The sequence below is a fragment of the Martes martes genome (assembly GCF_963455335.1).
Source record: "Martes martes genome assembly, chromosome: 8".
NCBI lineage: Eukaryota > Metazoa > Chordata > Mammalia > Carnivora > Mustelidae > Martes > Martes martes.
The window spans coordinates 361460-385526 of NC_137895.1; the positions used below are offsets into that span (position 1 = coordinate 361460).

Sequence of the window (24067 nt, forward strand, 5' to 3'; positions counted from 1 at the left end):
GAAAAATTGTTAAAAAAAAAAAAACTAATAAACAACACTTCCTCAAACTTAAAAACTTCTGCTCTTTGAATGATACCATTAAGAAAATAAACCGGTAAGTCAGAGTGGGAGAAATGTTTGCTATCTATATCTGACAGAACATTCATATCCAAAACATACAAAGAACTTTTAGGGACAACTGCATGGCATAGTGGGTTAAGCTCACAGAGTGGATTAAGCTCTGCCTTCAGCTCAGGTCATGATCCCAGGATCCTGGGATCGAGTCCCGCATCAGGCTCCTTGCTTAATGGGGAGCCTGCTTCTCCCTCTGCCTGCTGCTCCCCCTGTTTATACCCATATGTGCTCTCTCTGACAAATAAATACATAAATCCTTTAAAAAAAAAAAAAAGAACTTTTACAATATAGTAAGATAAAGTATCCAATTTAAGAAACGGGCAAAAAGGGGGGGCAAAATATTTGTATAGACACTTTATCAAAGATACATGAATACCCAATAAGCACATGAAAAGATGATAAACACTCTTATCAAGGAAATGCAACTCAGAACCACAACGAAGTACTACTACACACCACTAGAACGGCTAAAATTAAAAAGCTATCAATACTGTGCGTTGATGAGGATACTGAACTAAAACTCCCCCAGACTGCCTACAGGACCATAAAACAGCACAACTACTTTGGAAAACCAGTTTGCCAGTGTCTTATGAAGTTAAGCTCACACCTGCCATGTGATCCAGCAGTCCCAAACCCAGGCATTCTCCAGGAAAAAAGAAACTCTATGTCCAAAGACTTCTTATAAATGAATGTTCAGAGCCACCTTACTCACAACGGCTAACGCTGGAAAGGGTTCCAACGTCCATCAAAAGGCGAACGGAGGGACGCCTGGCTGGCTCAGTCAGTAGAGCGTATGACTCCTGACACTGCAGTTTTGAGTTTGAGCCCCACACTGGGTGCAGAGATTACTTAAAAATGAAATATAGGGGCGCCTGGGTGGCTCAGTGGGTTAAAGCCTCTGCCTTCGGCTCGGGTCATGATCCCAGTTGAGCCCCGCATCGGGCTCTCTGCTCAGCAGGGAGCCTGCTTCCCTTCCTTTCTCTCTGCCTGCCTCTCTGCCTACTTGTGATCTCTGTCTGTCAAATAAATGAATAAAAAATCTTTAAAAAAAAAAATGAAATATAGAAGGGCACCTGGGTGGCTCAGTCAATTAAATGTCCAACCCCTGATTTCAGCTCAGGTCATGATCCCAGGGTCATGAGACAGACCCGCATGTCGGACACCATGCTGGGTGTGCAGCCTGCTTGGGACCCTCCTCTCTCCCTCTCTGTCCACACCCCCAGCCTCATGCAACCTCTCTCCCCCCAAAATAAATAAATACATGAAAACAGAACAAGCAGAAACACAAATTACGGTGCACTGACACCACAGAACGCTCCCCCACAAAGAGGAACAAGCGCAACAACACAGATGCACCTCATCAGCGCGGCCAGTGAAGATGCGGACGAGGGGGGGCGGAGCTAAATGACTGTTCGTCTGAGCTTCTACACGAGGCAAATGAGCCTACGGTGACACAGAGACCGGGGAGGCTACAGTCAAGGGCTGCAGGAGGGAGTGACACCAAGTAAAACGAGGAAGTTCTGGTGCAACGCAAACGCCGATGGTGATAAATCTGTCAAGCTTCACAGAATCACAGACATAAAATGGATCTACTCACTTATACCTCGCTAACTTCTTTAAAAAGATTTATTTGTTTATTTGAGAGAGAGAGAGGGCGTGAGCAGGAGAGGCAGAGGGACAGGGAGAGAGAGAATCCTAAGCAGGCTGCACTCTCAGCACAGAGCCCCATGTGGGCTCCACCCCAGGACCCCGAGATCATGGCCTGAGCCAAAAGCAAGACTTGGACATTTAACTGACTAAAGCCACCCAGTCGCCCCCTCAGTAACATTTTTAAATATGATAAACAACAGAGAGAGGTAAAGAAATCAGCAAAACAAGTAATTAAGGCTAAAAAGTTGCTGATAAAATAGCTCCAAAGTCAAGAGCAAGATTCAGAAAGAATTCATAAATCAGACAGGCCTGCTGTAATATAATCTGTAATTTTAAGTCTGTACAATTTCAGTAACAACAACAGAACAAAAAAACAGCTTGACCCACTTTTCTCCCTTCAGCCACTGTTTGCAGACCAACTTTGCAGTCTTCTCACACCCCTTACTAACCTCCTGGACAGCCCCACACCCCCACCTCACGACTCCCGTTCGATATCCCTCTTCTGCCTTCAACATTATTGCTATTAAGAACCTTTAAAGGGGCGCCTGGGTGGCTCAGTGGGTTAAAACCTCTGCCTTCGGCTCGGGTCATGATCTCAGGGTCCTGGGATCCAGCCCCGCATCGGGCTCTCTGCTCAGCTGGAAGCCTGCTTCCTCCTCTCTCTCTGCCTGCCTCTCTGCCTACTTGTGATCTCTGTCTGTCAAATAAATAAATAAAATCTTAAAAAAAAAAAAAAAAAGAACCTTTAAGTTATCTGTTAACACAATAAGGCACTCTAATAGATCTTAAAATCACTAATCAAAAAAAAATGTTTTAAGCGGGCTCCACACCCAGCACACAGCCCAATGCAGGGCTTGAATTCAAGACCCTGACATCAAGACCCGAGCTGAGATTACGAATTGGATGCTTAACCGACTGAGCCACCCAGGCAGCTCTCAAATTTTTTAATAAAACAGAGTCAAGCTCAGAATTCCATGGAGTGTCATCAGGCATTTTATCCCTCTTTCACTATCAACCAAATACATGAATGGCTATCCTTTCAGCATGGCTATTGAACTTTCTAGGATTATACCTGGTAGACACCTCTTTGCCTGTTGATACAGAAGGGAGGGCATGAGAACATAGTTCTCTTATTTGAAGGAAAGCAGAGATATCATTAAGCTTAGAAAGTCAAAAGAAGAAATACCCATGACAAAGGGTCTTAACTTCGGGGAGGTCACCATAAAAACATAAGCAGAATATGTTAACTTTTTTAAGATTTTATTCATTCATTTATTTATTTATTTGACAGACAGAGAGTGAGAGAGGGCGCGCACGAGTAGGCAGAACGGCAGGAAAAGGGAGAAGCAGGCTCCCCACTGAGCAGAGAGCCCGATGCGGAACTCGATCCCGGACCCCGGGATCATGACCTGAGCTGAAAGCAACTGCTCAACCAACTGAGCCACCCAGGTGCCCCAGAATATGTAACTTTTAACCAGCAGTAAAACTAGAACAAAAACAACTACCCTGGGGCGCCTGGATGGCTCAGTGGGTTAAAGCCTCTGCCTTCGACTCAGGTTGTGATCCCGAGGATCAAGCCCCGAGTCAGGCTCTCTGCTCGGCGGGGAGCCTGCTTCCCCCTCTCTCTCTGCCTGCCTCTCTGCCTACTTGCGATCTCTGTCTGTCGAATAAATAAATAAAATCTTTAAAAAAAAAAAAAAAAACAGCTATCCATTGGAAAAGAGAAATGAACAAAAATAAAGAAAACCATTAGTAAATGGAAAATGCGTCATAAAATGGTAGAAATTCTGGGACACCTGGGTGGCTCAGTTGGTTGAGCAGCTGCCTTCGGCTCAGGTCATGATCCCAGCGTCCTGGGATCGAGTCCCGCATCGGGCTCCTTGCCCCGCAGGGAGCCTGCTTCTCCCTCTGCCACTCTGTCTGCCTATTCTCGCTCGTGCGCGCTCTCTCTCTCTCTCTCTGACAAATAAATAAATAAAATCTTTAAAAAAAAAAAAAAAAAAAAAAAAATATTTAAAATGGTAGAAATTGGAACATAATATTAATTTCAATAGCTGTATATAAGATAAACTAATTAATGAAGAGTTTCTTGTATTAGATTAAAAAAAAAAACAATATCCAAAAATTTTTTCCCTACAAATGAAACATTTTACTTTTTAAAGATTTATTTATTTATTTCAGAGAAAGACAGAGAGAGAGCACGCAGGGGTGGGGAGGGCGCAGGGGGAGAGGGAGAGAGAGACTAAGTAGAACTCCACACTGAGTGGGGAGCCTGACACGGGGCTTGATCTCAGGACGTTGAGATCATGACCTGAGCTAAAACCAAGAGTCAGAGGCTTAACCGACTGAGCCACCCAGGCATGCCCACCTTTCTTTGTTTTTGAAAAGTGTGTCCTTTGGGGGCACTTAGGTGGCACAGTCAATTAATCCTCCAACTCTTGGTTTCAGCTCAGGTCATGATCTGGGGTCCCAGGACTGAGACATGTGTCAGGCTCCCTGCTCAGTGGGGAGTCTGCTTCCCCCTCTCTCTCTGCCCCTCACTCTCTAATAAATAAATATTTTTTTTAAAAGGTAAACAAATAGGGGTGCCTGGGTGGCTCAGTGGGTTGAGCCTCTGCCTTTGGTTCCGGTCCTGATCTCAGGGTCCTGGGATCGAGCCCTGCATCAGGCTCTCTGCTCGGCAGGGAGCCTGCTTCCCCCCTCTCTCTGCCTGCCTCTCTGCCTGCTTGTGATCTCTCTCTCTCTGTGTCAAATAAATGAATAAAATCTTTTAAAAAAAAAGATAAATAAATAGATCTTTTTTTAAAAAAAGGAATAAATAAAAGACTGGAAAATATGCACAAGGTGAACATTAACCAAAAGAAAGCTGAGCTAACTCCTATCTGACAAACTGAAGCTTTGGACAGAGACGCAAGGAGCGACAAACAGGTAAAAGGGACACGGAGCTGTGCGTATGTCGCCACCACAGGCGCGCGCGTGCTCTCCTCCAACCGAAACTTCAGCGCGGCACCTGACAGAAGTCCCTAAATGAAAGACGGTTTGGCCTTGGGCAGTTACTCTAAAGAAATAACACCCTGAGTTCAAACAAAACTCTGCACGTCAATGCTCCCAGCAGCTGTGTTTGTAAGGGTCCCAACAGTCCAGAGAGCCCTGCACCAACGCTTAACCACACCGAGGCCCCCCACCGCGGCAGGGCCTGCCGTTCAGCAACAGAGAGAGCGAGCCTGCGGACCCACGCGACAACTCGGAGGCGTCTCTAGGGGAAAAAACTGATCCCAAAAGGCTACTTACTGTAGGATTCCAGCTACATCTAACATTTCTGAACTGACAAAATTTTAGAAATGGAGGACATTAGTGGCTGCCAGTGGTTAAGGATGGGGGATGCCGCCCAGGGAGAAGAAGTGGGCAAGAGGGAAGTGAGTGTGGTTTTTGTAAAAGGGAACATGAGAACCCTTGCAGCTGTGGAATCAGCCACGGACAGAACTTACACGGACGACAAACTGCACAGAATTACACACACAAATAAAACTGAGGACGTGTGAACAAGATCAGTGGACTAGTCCAGTGTCAATGCTTGGTTGTAATATTCTACTATAATTTTGCAAATTGTTGCCACTGGAGAAAACCAGAGGAAGTGAAGGGGCACCTGGGTGGCTCAGTGGGTTAGGCCTCTGTCTTCTGACCTGGGATCGAGCCCCGCAGTCGGCTCTCTGCTCGGCAGGGAGCCTGCTTCCCCCTCTCTCTCTGCCTGCCTTTCTGCCTACTTGTGATCTCTGTCAAATAAATAAATAAAATCTCTAAAAAACAAACAAACAAACAAACTAGAGGAAGTGTAGAAGATATATCTCTATTATTTCTTAGAGTTGAAATGTTAAAAATGTGAGTACTATTAATAAGGCCAAGCTATTAAACAGATAAAAAAATTCCACACCCAAAGAACAGACAATACAAATTCTTTTTAAGCACACGATGAGACATTTACAAATATGAACAAGTTAAATCCACAGAGGAAAGCTTAATATACTCCAAAGACTACTATCTCACAGACTGTGTTCTCCAAACACAATGAAGTATAGAAATTAATAGCTAAGAGACAGTCTTTTTAAAATCCTGTGTGTCAAATAAGCTGATCCTAAATTTCACACAGAAATGCAAGAGATCCAGAATAGACAAAAGATCTTGAAAAGAAACAAAGTTCGAGGACTCACGCTCCCTCGATTTCAGAACCAACCACAAATCTACAGTAATCAGAGCAGCGTGGCGCTGGCACAAGGACAGGCACATAGACCCACAGAGCAGAACAGAGTCCAGAAATAAGCCCTCACATTTACAATCAACTAATGTTTGACAAGGGCACCAATGCCATTCAATGGAGGTAAGACTGGTCTTTTTATACAAACTAGATATTTGCATGCGAAGTAATAAATGTGGACCCTTACCTATACATTATATACCAAAATCTACTCAAAACGGATCAAAGACCTAAATTTAAGAGTTTAAATAATAAACTCTTAGAAGAAAACAGAGGCAAATCACGACCTTGGATGTGGGGACAGTTTCTTAGATAGGACATGAGAGACACCAAAAGAAAACACAGATATGGGGCTTCTGGGTGGCTCAGTTAGTTAAGCATCTGCCTTTGATTCAGGTCGTGATCCTAGGGTGCTCCATGGGGAGTCTGCTTCTCCCTCTCTGTCAGCCCCTCCCCCTGCTTGGGCTCACTCATGTGCTCTCTCTCAAATACACAAATCTTAAAACACACACACACAGGGGCACCTGGGTGGCTCAGTGGGTTAAGCCTCTGCCTTCGGCTCGGGTCATGATCTCAGGTCCTGGGATCGGGCCCCGCATCGGGCTCTCTGCTCGAAGGGGAGCCTGCTTCCCCCTCTCTCTCTGCCTCTCTCTGCCTGCTTGTGATCTCTCTCTCTCTGTCAAATAAATGAATAAAAATCTTAAACACACACACACAGATAAATTAAACTCCATCCAAAATAAAGCTTCTGTGCTTCAAACACCACCACCAAGGAAGTGTAAAGACAATTCAACCAAGGGGAGAAAATTATCACAAAAGAAAATTATTGCAAATCATACATGTGATAAAGGACTTGTATCTGGAATATACAAAGAATTCTTACAACTCAGTAATAAAAAGACAAATTTTAAAATGAGCTAAGGATCTGACATGAGCAAAGAAAGAGACATTTCTCCAAAGAAAATACCCAAACGGCCAACAGTACATGAAAAGATGCACAACGTCATTGGCCATCATCACCCAAAACTAACATGAGATACAGCCTCACACCCACGGGGATGGCTAACACCAAAAAGACTGATTATAACAAGTGCTGATGAGGGTGTGGAGAAATCAGAACCCTCATACGTTGCTGGTGGGAGTGCAAAATGAAAAATAGTTTGTAATTCCCCAAATGCTTAAGCACAGAGTCCCCACATGACTCAGCAATTCCACTCCGAGGCATGCACCCAGGAGAGATGAAAACACGCACCCACGCAGAACCTTGCACCCCAATGTGAACCACGCATCATTCACAATAACCGGAAAGTGGATGCAGCCCAAACGTCCAATTAAGGGAAGAATGGATTCTTAAAAACATGGTACATCCACATAATGGAATATTACTCAGTACCTAAAAGGCATTAAGTACTGCAAGATGGATGAATCTGGAAAACATGCTAGGTGAAGAAGTCAGTCACAGCAGACCACACAGTCTACGAGGCCGTCTCTATTAAAGGTTAAGAACAGGCCAATCTGTGGCGTCTGGGTGGCTCAGTTGGTTAAGCACCTGCTTCCGGCTCAGGCCTGGTCCTGGAGTCCTGGGATCAAGGCCCGCATCAGGCTCCCTGCTTGGCAGGGAGTCTGTTTCTCCCTCTGACCTCTGCCCTCTCATGCGCTCGCTCTCTCTCATTCTCTCTAATCAATAAAAAAAAATCTTAAAAAAAAAAAAAAGGAACAGACAATCTATAGAGACAAAATGCAGATCTGTGGTTGCCTAGGCGGGGGACTAGGTCAAATTTCTACCTCATCACTGCTCCTACATGGCTGGGGTTTATGCTTATTTTTGCTTTTCATGTTTTCTTGTTTTTTTAACTTATTTTGGGAAATCTCACACATGCCCAACTGCAGCGAGAAGTGTGTATGAACCCTCCCACGCCCTTCCCTCAGCCTCAACACAGATCAGTTCAATTGAGCCCATTCTCTTCCCTGGACTGTCTCCTACCCAGACCACTTGGAATTACCCCAGACATCACCCATTTCACTGTCCAGCCTAGTGAAATATCCATCCAGTATTGTTAACTTTGCCATTAAGTTTGTCCTGGTGTCCCGGAGGTCCCCTTCATGAGAAGTTGGTTTTTGTTTTGTTTTGTTTTAAAGATTTTTCCTGTTTATTTATTTGATAGACAGAGATCACAAGTAGGCAGAGAGGCAGGCAGAGAGAGAGGAGGGGAAGCAGGTTCCCCGCTGAGCAGGGAGCCCGATGTGGGGCTCGATCCCAGGACCCTGAGATCATGACCTGAGCCAAAGGCAGAGGCCCAACCCACTGAGCCACCCAGGCGCCCCGGTTTGTTTTTTCCATACAAGAGACACAGGCAGTGTCTCGCTGGCAGCACCACTCACAGATGCACTGAGGTGCCCAGGGCACACTCAAGCGCTGATCAGAGGGGCTACTGGTGTTGCCCCGCGTGAGGCTGTTGCGTGTCCCACCCCACCAAGCTCCACGTTGTAGCTGTTCTGTCATACACTCCATACAGAACAAATCATGTTCAACAAATAGAACCAAACCTAAACCCACTTACTCATAACTTATAATTTGAAACAACAGACTAGTTTAATGCTCACTTATTTACCCCGAAATTATAAAACAGAAAGTTTAGAAGAGTAAGACATTCAAGGGCTTCTGAGAGCCCACCCCATTTACAGAATCAAGCGTACCATCTACTCATAAACCAAGCCCGAGAGACCTGTCTGTAAAAGCCGGCCCAGTTCAAAACGTACAAGACACAGGGCTTTCCCGGGCCGGCAGATTTCCTTCTTTTAATATAGAAAACCAACAGAGGGTTGCCAACTTTTCAACTTGGCCAAACAAGGAGGAGGGAGGAGAGAGAGAGAGAAGATACAAAGGAGGAAAAGATTAACTATATCATCCATAATTACATTAATTTCAGGAAACAATGACTTTTTAAATATCAAAAAAAGGAAATCCATAGTCCCTGGATTAAGGATAACATTTCACTCTGAAAAAATAATAAGTTTTAAGAAAAACTCACCTCATCACTCTTATTTTGTTCATGCCACCAATATTAAAGACTAATGCTAGAGAACATCTACTTACATTTCCACTAACACTTGAAATAAGACCATTAATTTAGACTCTATGCCTCACTGACTCATATCAGTACATTTTGCTATGACCTTAAATTTAAAAATCTCTGCAACGATATTTATATCCCTGTTACTATCCACACATTAAAAATTTTTTGAAGATTTTATTTATTTATTTGACACAGAGAGCACCATCAAGGGGAGTCGCAGGCACAGCGAGAGGGAAAATCCGGCTGCCCAGAGCAAGGGCAGCCGATGTGGGACTCAATCCCAAGACCCTGGGATCATGACCCGACCCAAAGGGAGTCACTCAACCAACTGAGCCACCCAGGCGCCTGCTAGCCACACATTTTTAAGAAATATTTAAATGGAGACAACTGGGTGGCTCAGATGGTTGGGTGGCTGCCCTCGGCTCAGGTCATGATCCCAGGATCCTGGGATCGAACACCACATCGGGCTCCCTGCTCAACGGGGAGTCTGCTTCTCCCTCTGCCGCTGCTCCCCTTGCTTGTGCTCTTTCTCTGACAAATAAATAAGTAAAAACATTAAAAAAAAAAAGAAATATTTAAATGATCACAACAGTGGCATCCTTTGAAGGGTTTGCCGCAGCTAGTGCCACTGTCAAAGCACCTGGTGTAGACGGACTCTGAAACTCTCATCCACGTAACAGCACATATCTGGCTTCCAAACGTCTCTTGTATCCCAGCAATGTGCACTACCCAGCAGAGATGCTAGCGGGGCCTCGCCTACAGAGAAGGCTAACATTTGACCCAAAGGCCCACCACTGACAGCACCCTCAGGAAAAGTAAGGGGCTCATGAACTGGCTTGAGACACCTCTCGTACACCAGAGCACCCGCACAGCACAAGGGCTCCCCACACCCAGCAACACCCTGTCTGTCTGCAACACCCAGCAAACTATTACCAACATCGTCTAGACGTTTATCCAACAGTCAGGTGAGAGGAACCTGTTCACTGAGCATGACTATCACACGGAAGACAGATTCTAAAGAGAAATGCTGCCCACAACAGCACAGAGTTCCATGAATGGAGCCCTTCAAAAAAGAACCTTCTGTGGCAGAGACCGTTGCTAAGAGAAAACTGGAATCGGGAACGCACCCGGATACCTGCCCAGCTGGGGTTTTGCTGGTGTAGTTTACCATCAAAGCCCTGGCTTTGCCATGTGACCTGGGGCCAGTTACAACACCTCTCGCGCCTTGGTTTCCACCGCAGCAAATGAGGAACAATGAGCATCCCACAGAGCTGCTGTGACAGTTAAGCCCAGAACCGTGGCTGGCACATTGTGTCCTCATGGATCCTGACGGCAAAGGGAAGGAAACAGATGAGGTCACCCGCCCTGCCACAGAGCATGGGCTCAGTGGTGGCAGGAGTGGCACACCTCTCCCAACCCCATCTTCAGCGGCATCACACTGGTCACTTAAGCCGGACATGATGACAGTATGTGCACCATGGAGATCAACAAATACTTCAAACCACCAGGTTTTTTACTCTCCCAGAGAGTCAGTTATTAAACATTTACCAATGTACCACTGGAATTCGATCTGACATGAAAAAAACAGCAATGTGAGTCCACAGAGAGCAGATTTTTGCATAATCAACCAACAACTGAGACCATGTCTATAACGGGCACAGTGCACTGGAGGAAAGATCCCAAAAAAGGGGGCGTAACTGTAAAAAAGGACTGAGTTGGGACAAAAAGATAAATAAATATTGAAAATTAGAAGTGAAGAGAAAAAATAACCACAAAAATAAATTAAAATAACTGTAGAAGGGGTGCCTGGGTGGCTTAGTTGAGGGTCTGCCTTTGGCTCAGGTCACAATCTAGGGGTTCTGGGATAGAGCCGCTCAGCAGGGAGTCTGCTTCTCCCCCCACCGCCCCCGTGCACACCCCCTGCCTGTGTGCTCGCACTCTCTCTGACAAATAAATAGAATCTTTAAAGATTTATTTATTTATTTATTTGACACAGAGAGAGAGAGACATCACCAGTAAGAAGAGAGGCAGATGGAGAGAGAGGGGGAAGCAGGCTCCCTGCTGAACAGAGAGCCCTATGCGGGGCTTGATCCCAGGACCCTGAAACCATAACCTGAGCCGAAGGCAGAGGCTTAACACTCTGAGCCATCCACACGCCCCAATAAATAGAATCTTAAAAAAAAAAAAAAACTGTAAAAGAATAATTTATGCAGGTCTATGCAATGCACTCAAAGAAGTCATGGCCACCTAAGACTGTCAAACACACTGTCCAGGGATGCCTGGGTGGCTCAGCGGGTTAAAGCCTCTGCCTTTGGCTCAGGTCATGATCTCAGGGTCCTAGAATCAAGCCCCACATCGGACTCTCTGCTCCACAGGGAGCCTGCTCCCGCCACCCCCAACACCTGCCTCTCTGCCTACTTACGATTTCTGTCAAATAAATAAATCTTCTTAAAATTTTTAAAAAATAAACAGCATGATTGTGTTATAATTTATTTCTAATAATTCCAAAATCTGAAGTCTTAGAGGGTCTGCTTCTACTGGTTTTCACTCTGGTGTCTTATTTCCTTGTGTGCCTGGTCAGTTTTGTCTGTGTATAAATCAATATCCATAAAAGTATCTGTAGGGGCTTTTTTGGTGTTTTAGGATAAAGGTAACTTCCTCCAGAGAGTTTTTAAGTTTGCCCCTGCAGGATGCCTAAAGGCATTCACCCAGAAAACTTTAAATTTGTGCTTGATTTCCCTGAAGCACCAGGCACTGTGAACCTAGGTTAGAAATCCTCACAAAAGCTAACCCGTGGCTACAGGTACTGCCCCGCCTTCTTTCCTGCGGTATTTAAGAGTAAAAAGACAACCAGGGGGCAAGGACGGAGTGACACAGACCAGCTGCTCCTTCACTCCTGCTCTAAGGATGGAGGCTTTCCCGCCCCGTCTCACACGCAGAGAATCTCCCTTGGGCTCTGCACCTTGAGAGGACGGTGGATCTTAACTGACCACTCTTCCTACCCTATAAGACTTCTAAAATCAAAGTCCCACTTTGTCCCAATCAGCACATGCTCTCAGGGCAAATGCAGATCCCGAGGTATTTACTCCCCTGGGCTCTTACTTTCTGGTTCTTTCTTCAGGTTTCAGTCTAGAATTTCCTTGTTATATTGTCAGTTCTTTGGTTTTTTTGTTTTTGAATCCAACACTTTAAGTTGTTTTCCGTAAGGTAGAGGGTGGGAGGTTAGAAGACAGTCCAAATAACCTAGCTAAACCTGTATCAAAAACATTTACTAATCACACTGCTGCAGTGTTTTGCCAAATAAACCTGACACACAATTCTATACTGAAATTTCTATTTTCTTATCACTTTCTTATCTCTATTCACGCTCATGTGACACCTGTTGTAGGTGATCTACCTTTTACCTGTGACCTACAAGTTCTTCTCTCTGTTACTGGACGATTTCAAAGTATGGACATAGGTTCCTTTTTTTATACCACTTGGGACATAGCGTGCTTCCTAAATTTGTGGATTTATGTTTCTTACTAGTTTCCAAAAAGCCAAAGCTATTAATATTTCGAATAATGCCTCTCCTCCATGTTCCTTATTTTTCCATCCTGGAAACTACACATTTATGACCCAATTTTATATTATCCTCCATTTCTCTTAACCTCGTTTGCCATCCCCCCATCTCTCGGTGCCACAGGCTGGTAATTTCTTCAGACTCATACATCAGTTCACAAATTCTATCTTCAGCCATATTTTAATCTGTTTAACCCATATATACTGAGTTTTTAATTTTAACATTGTTTCCACCTCTGAAAGTTCTACTTGAATCATTTTGCTACTTTGGTTTTCATTACTAATGTGTATCTGTTTTGGATTACTTCAAACACTTCATACATTAGTACACACACTACATCCAGTTATCCAGTATCTGCAGGCCTTGGGGCATCTAATCATGCTAACTCTTCCTCTCAAGGGTGTGTATATTCTTTTTTTTTTTTTTTAAGATTTTATTTATTTATTTGAGACAGAGAGACAGCAAGAGAGGGAACACAAGTAGGGGGAGTAGGAGAGAGTCCGCGCTGAGTGGGGAGGCCAATGTAGGGCTTGAACCCAGGACCCTGGGATCATGACCTGAGCCAAAGGCAGATGCTTAACGACTGAGCCACCCAGGTGCCCCATGTGTTCTGACTAGAAGTTCAAGTTTGCTTAAATTTACTCTACAGAGGGCGCCTGGGTGGCTCAGTGGGTTAAGCCTCTGCCTTCGGCTCAGGTCATAGTCCCAGGGTCCTGAAATCGAGCCCCGCATCAGGCTGTCTGCTCGGCGGGGAGCCTGCTTCGTCCTCTCTCTCTGCCTGCCTCTCTGCCTATTTGTGATCTCTGTCTGTCAAATAAATGAGTAAAATCTTAAAAAAAAAAAAAAATTCACTCTACAGAAATTCCAAGGGCCAACACTCAGTATGCCTTCCTCCAAAGATGATTTGTTTTCTTTAGTAAGGAACAAGGGAGTGCTATCACAATTCCTCACTGTTCCTTTTCTTAAATTTTTTCTTTTTTGGCCTTTGGAGAGTTACCTTAGTTGGGTTTTCTTTGAGGGGGGTTGGTGTTTTATTTTTTAAAGATTTATTATTTATTTATTTAAGAGAGAGAGCGTACACACTCGTGCATGGGGGGGAGGGACAGAGAGAAAGAATCCTGAAGCAGACTCCCTGCTGAGTGTAGAGCCTGACTCAGGGCTCATTCCAAGGACCCTGAGATCATGACCTAAACTGAAATCAAGAGTTGGCCAGCTTAACTGACCTGAGCCACCCAGGTGCCCCAGGTTTTTGTTTTTGTTTTTTTAAGTAGGCTCCGTGCCCAGCGTGGAGCCCAATGTGGGCTCAAACCTATAACCATGCAATTAAGACCTGTGCTGAGGTCAAAAGTCCGACTGAGGGGCACCTAGTTGGCTCCGTCAATGAAGCATCTGCCTTCGGCTCAGGTCATGATCTCAGGGTCCTGGGATCGAGCCCTGCATCAGGGGCCCTCCTCAGTGGGGAACCTGCTTCTCCCTCTCCCTTTGCCCCTACCCCTCTGCTCCTGCTCTCTCACTTTCTAATAATAAAATCTTAAAAAGAAGAAAAAAAAAAAAAGGCTCCAACTGAGCCATCCAGGTGCCCTGAGCATGTTAGTTCTTAATGCACTGAAGCGCTCATGAGAAATCACATTTACTGTCATTTATGCAGCATGTAACTGGACTGCACCAGGTGAGCCTTCTTTTTTTTTTTTTTTTTTAAAGATTTTATTTATTTATTTGACAGACAGAAATCACAAGTAGGCAGAGAGGCAGGCAGAGAGAGAGGAGGAAGCAGGCTCCCTGCTGAGCAGAGAGTCCGATGCGGGGCTCAATCCCAGGACCCTGGGATCATGACCTGAGCGGAAGGCAGAGGCTTTAACCCACTGAGCCACCCAGGCGCCCCCCAGGTGAGCCTTCTGAGAGCAACTAATACTGCAGGAAGCCGAGCCCTTCCCTGACTTTCATCCTCTATGGAGAATGTATGCTCTGGATGGCGACCATAACAGCGTCTGTACCCTGTCTCACGTGTTCCCCACAGGTGAGAAAGAGAATGTGCCTCACTACATACGCAGGACTGGCCCTGTACTTCTGGGTTAGGGAGACCAAGTAACTTTTCCACAATAAAGTGTCTTAAAACCAGATACAGAAGGATCAAAAAACAACCAAAAGACAATAAACCATTCATACACCTTCCAAATGAAGCATTTTGCAGTCATCCATCTCTGAACTTCTTTAGTATATTTGCATAAATTACAACTAAGAAGAATTAAAAAGGAAAATTATCTTACCTTCTATGGAAAGTTCTTGCTTAATTTTATATTCAAACAAAATATAAAAACATTTGGGTTTTTCTTCTTGGATTATATGTGACTTTAAGAGAGATTTTTTCATTCAGTAGGTTTATAATCTCTTCACCTGAAAAAGAAGAAAAAAATTTATTTTAAGTTCTGTCTGTGAAAGCTAACCAAAATAGTAGAGAAAAGGCAAAAAAAAAAAAAAAAAGTCAGTATCTTAACTTGGTACAAAAGTCTCAGACTATTTTATGATTAAGGAATAAACATTCCCTTGTCTTTGCTCATGCCAGAGACAACAGTACTGATGATGTACACCCATGCCGTATCTGGGTAACCAGCTCAATGGCTGGAAAGTCACAAGAGAAGGGTCCCCATGAAGCTGTCCAGTTCTGTAACTATATGCCATCACCACCAGGGGGACATGCACATCTCTGGGCACACCAAGATGATGACTGGAGAACTCACTGATAAGCCATCGCAACCTCTAGAAAAGCGCAGAACCTGGGACTTCTCATTTTCTATGTGCACAAAAGCCATGATTTTACCTTTTGAAAATTACACTTTAGCAACAGAGACAGGGGACTGCTCTGGAATACAAGAGACTTAAGAAACATAATCACCAAATGTAACATATAGATCTTGAGTCCAGTCAGAACAAATCAAATGTAATCACTTCCCATCAAGTGTATTTTCTGTTCTTATCAGTTTAACATCTAACACAAGTCCTCTTTCGAGGACAACATGTTACATGTTACACGGATTTTTGGAACCGGAGGACGGGATGGGGGCTGGCTCCATCCATTCTGTGTGACAACCTAGGGTTGCAGTACCACCAGGAACTGTGCTCCCCCCTTGGGGGAATTAAAAAAAAAAAGGACAAATCAAATGTAAAAAGGTTAGATTTGAAGCTATTGGAGAAATCTGGATGTGGACTACTATTAGATCATACTGGAAATTACTATGAATTCTTAGTTGTAATATGATATGGTGGTTATGTTTTTAAAAATAAAAACCATTCTTATCTGTTAGAAAAAGTGAGTATTCATGGGTAAAATGGTATTATTTCTGGGATTCACTTCCAAAATACTCCACCAAAAAACAAGAACCAAACAGATTTTTAAAGTGTTAAGAGGGCAAGGGACAAGATGGGGAAGAAGCTGGGTGGGGAGTGTGAGTGTTCCGCTACAATGTTTTCTGTATCATTTGTATATTTTTAAATTTCATATAAAAACCAAACAAGGGGGGCGCCTGGGTGGCTCAGTGGGTTAAAGCCTCTGCCTTCGGCTCGGGTCGTGATCTCAGGGTCCTGGGATCGAGCCCCGCATCGGGCTCTCTGTTCAGTGGGGAGCCTGCTTCCTCCTCTCTCTCTCTTCCTGCTTCTCTGCCTACTTGTGATCTCATCTGTCAAATAAATAAATAAAAATCTTAAAAAAAAAAAAAAAACAAACAAGGGGCGCCTGGGTGGCTCAGTGGATTAAAGCTTCTGCCTTCAGCTCAGGTCATGATCTCAGGGTCCTGGGATCGAGCCCCGAATTGAGGGTCTCTGCTCAGCAGGGAGCCTGCTTCCCTTCCTCTGCCTCTCTGCCTACTTGTGATCTCTGTCAAATAAATAAACAAAATCTTTAAAAAAAATAAGTAAATAAATAAAAATAAAAATAAAAACCAAACAAAAAAAGACAAAGTTGTGCTAGTGAACCAGAAATAAGTCAGTGGTTACTGCTGGGACCCAATGTTGGGTCCCCCAATAATGGGTCCATGGTCAAAGGAGCGAGACTGATACAAAGCAAAGGTCAAGCAAAGCTTTATTTCGGGCCAAGCATCGAGAATCAGGCCGGCTGTCAAACAGACCGGTCAGGGGCGCCCCTTACAGAGAGGGTGAAGACCTCCCTGCCTCACAGACTGACTTTCATAGAGCAAAGGCCATGTGGTTGGGCCTGGCCACACACAGGTGGCCAATGAGATTGTAACACACAGAGAAAGCCGCACAGTCATGCTAGGTCACACACGAGTGGCCAACTGAATTACAATTCACCCCATAGTAGCTATTTGAACTAGCCTATCACCTTAGTCAGAATTGGCCCCCCAAAAGGCGGGGCCCACACTCCTTGGTAGCTAGGGAGACAGTATGCGTACCCCACTGATTGGATGTCTCCACCTGACCCGACTCATCCCCGCATTCGGGCCATTATCTCCACCTGACCTGACCCACCCTTGTATTTGGGCTTTGTTACCTGGGACTGGTTTCGGGGAGTTGCTTTTAAGTAAGTTCCCCCGGGCGGGGGGGGGGGGGGGGGTCAGTTTAAGTTTTACTGCATAAACAACAAAATGGCTGTTCAGCCAAGGTGGGGCCGCTCTGGCTAAATAGGCCCTTACATTACCATCTTCTGAAATAAGTTAACTCTTCTTACAACTAACACTTCATAATTAAAATTATTAAGTTGAATAGTTCAATACTGGCTTTTCAGCACTTCATAGTTTTCTTTTTTTTCTTTTTTAAAGACTTTATTTATTTGACAGAGACACAGCAAGAGAAGGAACACAAGCAGGGGGAGCAGGAGAGGGAGAGGGAGAAGCCGGCTTCCAGCGCAGCAGGGAGCCCAATGTGGGCTCGATCTCAGGACCCTAGAATCATGACCTGAGCCGAACGCAGACGGTTAATGACTGAGCCACCCAGGAGCCCCCATACACAGTTTTCAAAATAATGAAGTATTTCTATAAGAGTGACTTTAGGCCTGTTTATTCTGATTTTAAACTAATGTTCATTTGTTTGTATTTATGGGAAATAATAAGCCAAAGAGAAGCAGTTCGCCCATTTTCCAGCAGCTACTGGAGGAAGTCCTGTGAGGACACGGAGGCAGAATGAAAACAATGTTTTAACACCTAAGCAGACATCACACACTAAGAATCAATCTATCTTATCAGAGAACTGAACCAAAATCTGAAGGAAGAAACTGCTATCCAGACAGACATCCCCAGGATTTAATGACAAAAGGATAGTCAACACCACCCACCCCCACCCCTGCCCAGGTCAAAGTGTCTTTTCACATCTTCTTGACAAAGAAAAGTTCTGAAATGAACTGTATATAAAATGGAAAGATAATGTTTTCAAATTCAGGTCTCCTGTGGATATCACATTAAAATCCATCAGATCTGGGGGGCCTGGGTGGCTCAGTGGGTTAAAGCCTCTGCCTTCGGCTCAGGTCATGATCTCAGGGTCCTGGGATCAAGCCCCACATGGGTCTCTCTGCTCAGCAGGGAGCCTGCTTCCTCCTCTCTCTGCCTGCCTCTCTGCCTACTTGTGATCTCTCTCTGTCAAATAAATAAATAAAAATCTTTTTTTTAATTTATTTTTTATTTTTTTTTATTTGACAGATCACAAGTAGGCAGAGAGGCAGGCAGAGAGAGGGGGGAGGCAGGCTCCCCACTAAGCAGAGAGCCCGATGCGGGGCTTGATCCCAGGACCCTGAGATCATGACCTGAGCCGAAGGCAGAGGCTTTAACCCACTGAGCCACCCAGGCGCCCCAATAAATAAAAATCTTAAAAAAAAAAATCCATCAGATCACAACTGTTCCGTTTTCCTATCTTAAAAAAGTTGTACCTAAACCTAATGTGAGAGAAAAGAACAAGTTAAATAATACACAAAGAGCAACTAGTGAAATCCAGAATGTGGGAGCTTACGGGACAGATAACCAAATCTCTCCAACCAACCAACGACACAGAAAGGGCAGTCAGCCCTAAGAACAAAGGATTTAAGAGACATTCAATAAAGTGAGACACTTTAACTTCAATTCAAACCAACCAACTACAGAAGGTACGTTTTTAGGCCAAGCATAGATCAGAGATCAGCAGGCATGTAAAATGGCATGATTTCACAATTTCTACAATTTGCTTTTAAATATACAGAAAAAAAAAAAAAGATTAGGAGGAGTACAGAGAGGAAAAACAAGATTGGCAAAGTGCCACAACTATTGAAACTATAGGAGTCAAGGGCAGGGCTGCCCCAAGATGGGCCACTTCGTCATAGAGATTATTCTGAGTTAAAAAGCCATCAAAACCCAGCAAATCCAGGAAAAGGTCTTTACCCCCCACCCCCAACTGCCTAAAAAGAATTTAGGAGGAGTGCCTCCAAGAAGAATCCTCTCACTATAGATAACTACATCAAACTACGAAGGAAGTAAGGCAAATGGGGAGAAGTCTTGCAAGGACTGCCTGACCCAAGTCCTCTTTGCATCCCTGAGTGGCAGCAAACATTTGTTTACTAAACATTTGCTCTTTTTCACCTTCCTGTGAATTGCATTCCTTCCCGAGTCCCAGACCCCCACCCCTCACCTTAGTTCAGAATGAGAATATATACTATTTTGCCTATCTTTGGAATTTCCATATCTGTTTGGATTCCCCATACATACAAAATTAAATTTTATTTTCTCCTGTCAATCTGTCTCACGTCAATTTGATTCTTAGTCTGGCTGGACCTTGATTGGGACAGGACATTCTTACTCCCAGACAAAGCTGAGTAGTGGGCACCTAGAGATTTGCTGCATGATCATCTCTATCTGTGCCTATGTGTAGGTGTGTAATTACCCATCAGAAAACTCACACCTAGAGTCTTGGTCTCATTCAAAGCGTCTCAGGGGACCTTAAAAGGAGAACACAAAATCGAAGAGAAGACAACTACTGCCCTGGCTACACAGACCAGTCTCTGTCAAATGTCCAAAGGTGGGACTTCCCCGGGATGTGGGAGGCCAGGTTCCTCCCGCTTAAGATGGAGAATGTCCAACCAGTCCCTGGAAACAGGGGTGTTTTGAAGGCTGTCTGGGACAAGTCACCCAGACTGCATAGGGCTCCTTGGTGAATCAATCCTAGGGAGGATTTTCATAGACCATCCCCAGGCAGAAGTGTCAGACAGCAGAGGAACGGGAGAGATGCGACTTCATGACAACAGGTAGTCAGGTTGTCTAATATTAAACTGACAGGAACACACAGTACAGTTGACCTTAGCCAAAACACCAAGAAGCAATCAGGTTGTCTAATAGCAGATGACTCAGCGAGCCTGGCCTGGCTACCTAATGGAATCCCCACAACAGGTGCAAAGGCAGAGCTGAGCTTCAGAGTCTGACCTTCTAAGAACGATATCCTCTTCTCCCTGAGCCAGATAGAGGGCCATAGGCATCTGTCCTCAATCACATCCTCAGCCTTGAAAAGGAAGGAGCAGCGGACACCTGCCACGACCTGGGGGAGCCCTGAGGACACGGTACTGAGTGAAACCAGCCAGACCCAGGACAAATCCTGTCTGGCCCCACTTCTAGGAGGCACCCGCAGTGGTCAGACCCGGGGACAGAGTCGACGGTGGGGCCGAGGAGAGGGCTGCGGGGGGAGAGTGTGTGATGGGGACAGTTTCAGTTTGGGGAGACGGAAAAGTTCTGGATACAGGCAGGGGTGACGAGGGCACAGCCGGGTGAATGTGCTTAGTGCCTCTGAAGTGCACACTTAAAAATTATTAAAATAGTAAGTTTGGGAGCACCTGGGTGGCTCTGTGGGTTAAAGCCTCTGCCTTCGGCTCAGGTCATGATCTCAGGGTTCTGGGATCGAGCCCCGCCATCAGGCTCTCTGCTCGGCAGGGAGCCTGCTTCCCCTTCTCTCTCTGCCTGCCTCTCTGCCTACTTGTGATCTCTGTCAAATAAATAAATAAAATCTTAAAAAAATAAAAATAAAAAAATAAAATAGTAAGTTTTATGTTACGTATATTTTAACACAATTAAAAAAACAAAAGAAAGAAAAAAGAAGAGGCCTTGGGGAGTCAATTAGCCTCTCTCTGGGTCTCAGTCTCCTAATCTATGAAAGGTGGGTAACTACACTTACCCCGTATCCTGCCAGTGAGAATTAAAAGAAGACATCAATGTAAAGATCTTGGAACAACACCTCACGTGAAAACCCTTAATGAATGTTAGCTGCTATGGTTTTTATTATGATTAACCTACAGAAGTAACTATCAGAATCATACAGCTATTAAGAGTTCAAAAACAGGGGCGCCTGGGTGGTTCAGTGGGTTAAGCCTCTGCCTTCGGCTCAGGTCATGATCCCAGGGTCCTGGGATGGAGCCCCGCATCGGGCTCTCTGCTCAGCGGGGAGCCTGCTTCCACCTCTCTCTCTCTCTGCCTGCCTCTCTGGCTGCTTGGGATCTCTATCTGTCAAATAAATAAATAAAATCTTCAAAAAAAAAAAAAAAAAAAAAGGAAGGAAGGAAGGAAGCCAGCTCTACTCAGAAGTTAACATCCTGAACCTTACACTTCCGGACCAAGAGCTGTCTTACAGCGGCAACAGGGAAGGGCCCAGTCTCCAAATTTCCAGTTCTTCCGCCATGTCCTAGCGCAAGGGCGGTGGTGCAAAGGGCCGCAGGGTGGGAAGGTGTTAAGGGGAAGGAAGCGACCAGACAGAGACGATAGCAGGTGGAGCAAAGCCTGCAGCAGGAGCACGAGGCCAGCCCTGGGAGCAGGGGTAGATCCATGGCAGCCACCTACACCCCTGCAGGAACACAGGGCAAGGGGACACATCTGCCAGTATCTAAAAGAAAGGCAAGAAGCCCAAATTTTCTTAAATCTCCAAATCTTCAAATGTTAACTAATTTAATTTTTTTTTAATTTTATTTATTTGACAGAGATCACAAGTAGGCAGAGAGGCAGGCAGAGAGACGGGGGGGGGGGGAGGCAGACTCCCCGCTGAGCAGAGAGCCCGATGCGGGGCTCAATCCCAGGACCCTGAGATCATGACCTGAGCTGAAGGCAGAAGCTTAACCCACTGAGCCACCCAGGCGCCCCCTAATTTAAATTTTTATTCCCATGTGGGGCAAAGACTGTGAAGAGTAAGGCCATCTTCCGCTGACGGTGTCTCTGCTGGAGAGCTGGCCTGCCTCTGTCCCCCGCTGGCCCCAGCCTGGGAGCTGCGAGGATGAGACGGGACCCACATGGAGAGAGAGTATCCAGCTCCTATCCGGCCTTTCGTGAGAACTCAACAACTTGCAGCCGGCCTGACCGGCCCCGCCCCAGCCCCTGCTTAGGCGGCCGCCCAACCCCGGGCTCCAGGCTTCCAGTCTCTCCCCGCCACGGACGGAGCTCAGCTGGCTTCCGCCAAAGCCTCAGAAAGGGCGTCCATACAGAGCCCCACCAGACACCATGAACAAGAGCTCCATCTGGCCCAAGCAGGTTCTCACCTTCTCCCGGGTTTCTCAAGAGCTCCCTCCTAGCTGCTGAGTGTGAGGAAGAGAAGACTCAAAGCAAAAGCTGAGCACCTCTCTGCTCACGGCTAGTCATCGTGGCTACTCTGCCTGGTTAAGGATAGAGCCTGCTGGCGCTGTCAGCACATACCCTCCTCTTCCCTCCTGGAGACATACACAGAGCCCCAATCAAAGAGCCCATCAGCACAGCAGACCTGAGCATAGGGGGTAGGGGAGGCTCTCTGGCATGAAATCCAGCTTCCATCACTGAATAGTCCTACAATCCTGGGCATGTGCCCTGTGTGTGTAATACAAGTAAAAATGTGACTCAGTGACAAGGAGCTGTCATGACTACCACCACTTGGTCTAGAACAGTGGCCAACACCAGATGCCCAGGGAGAAAAGGAGACAACTACAGATCTTCCTCCACTCACAGTAAGTGTCCAATACCTCGTGTAATGGACCGCACACCGTACTCAAAGGGAAGAACAGCGTGGCTGTCAGGCTATCGGTTGTCCATCCCGTGATCGCGGGCTGACTGGGAACTGTGGCCGCGGCCCAGCATCACGAGGGATCATACCACATATCGCTAGCACGGAAAAGATCCAGATTCAAAATGCCAAGTACAGTTTCTGCAGAACGCGTACCACTTCCGCACCCCTGTAAAGCTGAAAAATCAAACGTTGAACCGTTGTTAAATTGGGGGCTGCCTCTACAGGGAGCCTGAGACATACCACAGCAAGGCCCGGCCGTGCATCTGCCCCATGACAAATGACACCAGACGTTGCCTGCACCGCATCTGTTCTCGCCACCATACTCCTGGGAGAACCAGGAGGGCGGGCAGGGCATACCCTGGGCCGAGACTCCCGGAAGGACAGAGAAGTGGAGACACGTGTCTAACAAGTGCGTCAAACAGGTGGGATAAAGCCCAACAAGCGCCAGGCAGAAACCAGGACAGCGGCCCGAGCGGAGCCCAAACCAGAGCACAAGACAGGGAAGCCAAGGAAGCCAGACTGCGGGGGGGGGGGGGGGCCTGCCAGGGGAGAGGGAAGCAGCAGAAGCTGCCAACAGCAGGCAGTGGCCCGCACAGCGAGCAGCAGAGGCCTCGAGCGTTTCAGGACCAGCCACGGCCACAGGTTAATGAGTGTCAGCTCAAAGCTGGACCCCCGGCTGGCTGACAGCGAAATCCATATTCTCAATCTCCGTGTGACACCAGACTCCGGCCCACTCAATACAGAAAGAAAAGGAGGTATCAAAGGAGCTACAGAAAGGATTATGAAGATGCAGAGAGAGGACATGAAGGTCCTAACCAGGACTGAGCCAAGAAAGGGACAGAGGAGGGTCTCATAGGCTTGAGGGGAAATGAGACCCTGAGGAGGGAAGTGCACGTCTTCGACAGGGGGCAGTCGGCAGGCTTCTCCTCGGGGAGCCTAGCCCTCTGGGACCAGCAGTGCCACTGCCACTAACCGCGCACGGGAAAGGCCGGCTCTATCGTGCCTGAGTTACATCTCAGGGACAGAAGGGGGTCTCCGGGGGCTGCCAGGTGGCAGTTACATGTGTAGCTGGCATCGTACTGGTGTCGCCAGCAGCCCACAGAGAGGACATCGGGCATCCTCTGCTCGCCACAAATGGAGAGAGCGCAACGCGCAGCCCCGCGGAGGGGAGCCCCGCCTCTGGCAGACCTTGCACCACTCTGCCCAGACGACGTCTTGCCTTCGGGCCTGAGGACAGAGCCACTGGTTCCCTGTGCCCTGGGGCATCCTTATGGACGGGGACGAAAATGCCAGCCTCCCAGGGCGGACACCAGTGCTGCCCGGGGCAGAGTTCAGTGCGCGGGAGCAGGGACACGGACCGGGCCGTGCCCGGTAGCGCGCAACGGTGACAAGCGGAGGAAGCAATCGCGTCCTCAGCCCCGCGTCCAGCGGCCT

General features: G+C 46.3%; 1 protein-coding gene across 15 annotated transcripts in view; it reads right to left on the reverse strand.

The window, feature by feature from the left end:
* The window catches only part of PPP6R2 (protein phosphatase 6 regulatory subunit 2), a 78179-nt gene that overhangs the window by 43053 nt on the left and 11059 nt on the right, over positions 1 to 24067 (reverse strand). For 4 of the 15 annotated variants that reach the window (XM_080811671.1, XM_080811666.1, XM_080811674.1 and 1 more), the window contains exon 2: positions 14923 to 15049. Coding sequence is in view for 6 of the 15 variants with exons in the window: in XM_080811668.1 (XP_080667794.1) it covers positions 10221 to 10264 (44 nt within the window). In the remaining 9 variants the exon portion in view is untranslated. Of the gene's footprint in view, positions 1 to 10220; positions 10332 to 14922; positions 15050 to 22573; positions 22679 to 24067 lie in introns of those variants that run through there. The other 11 variants (XR_013967293.1, XR_013967294.1, XM_080811664.1 and 8 more) reach the window with 7 other exon arrangements.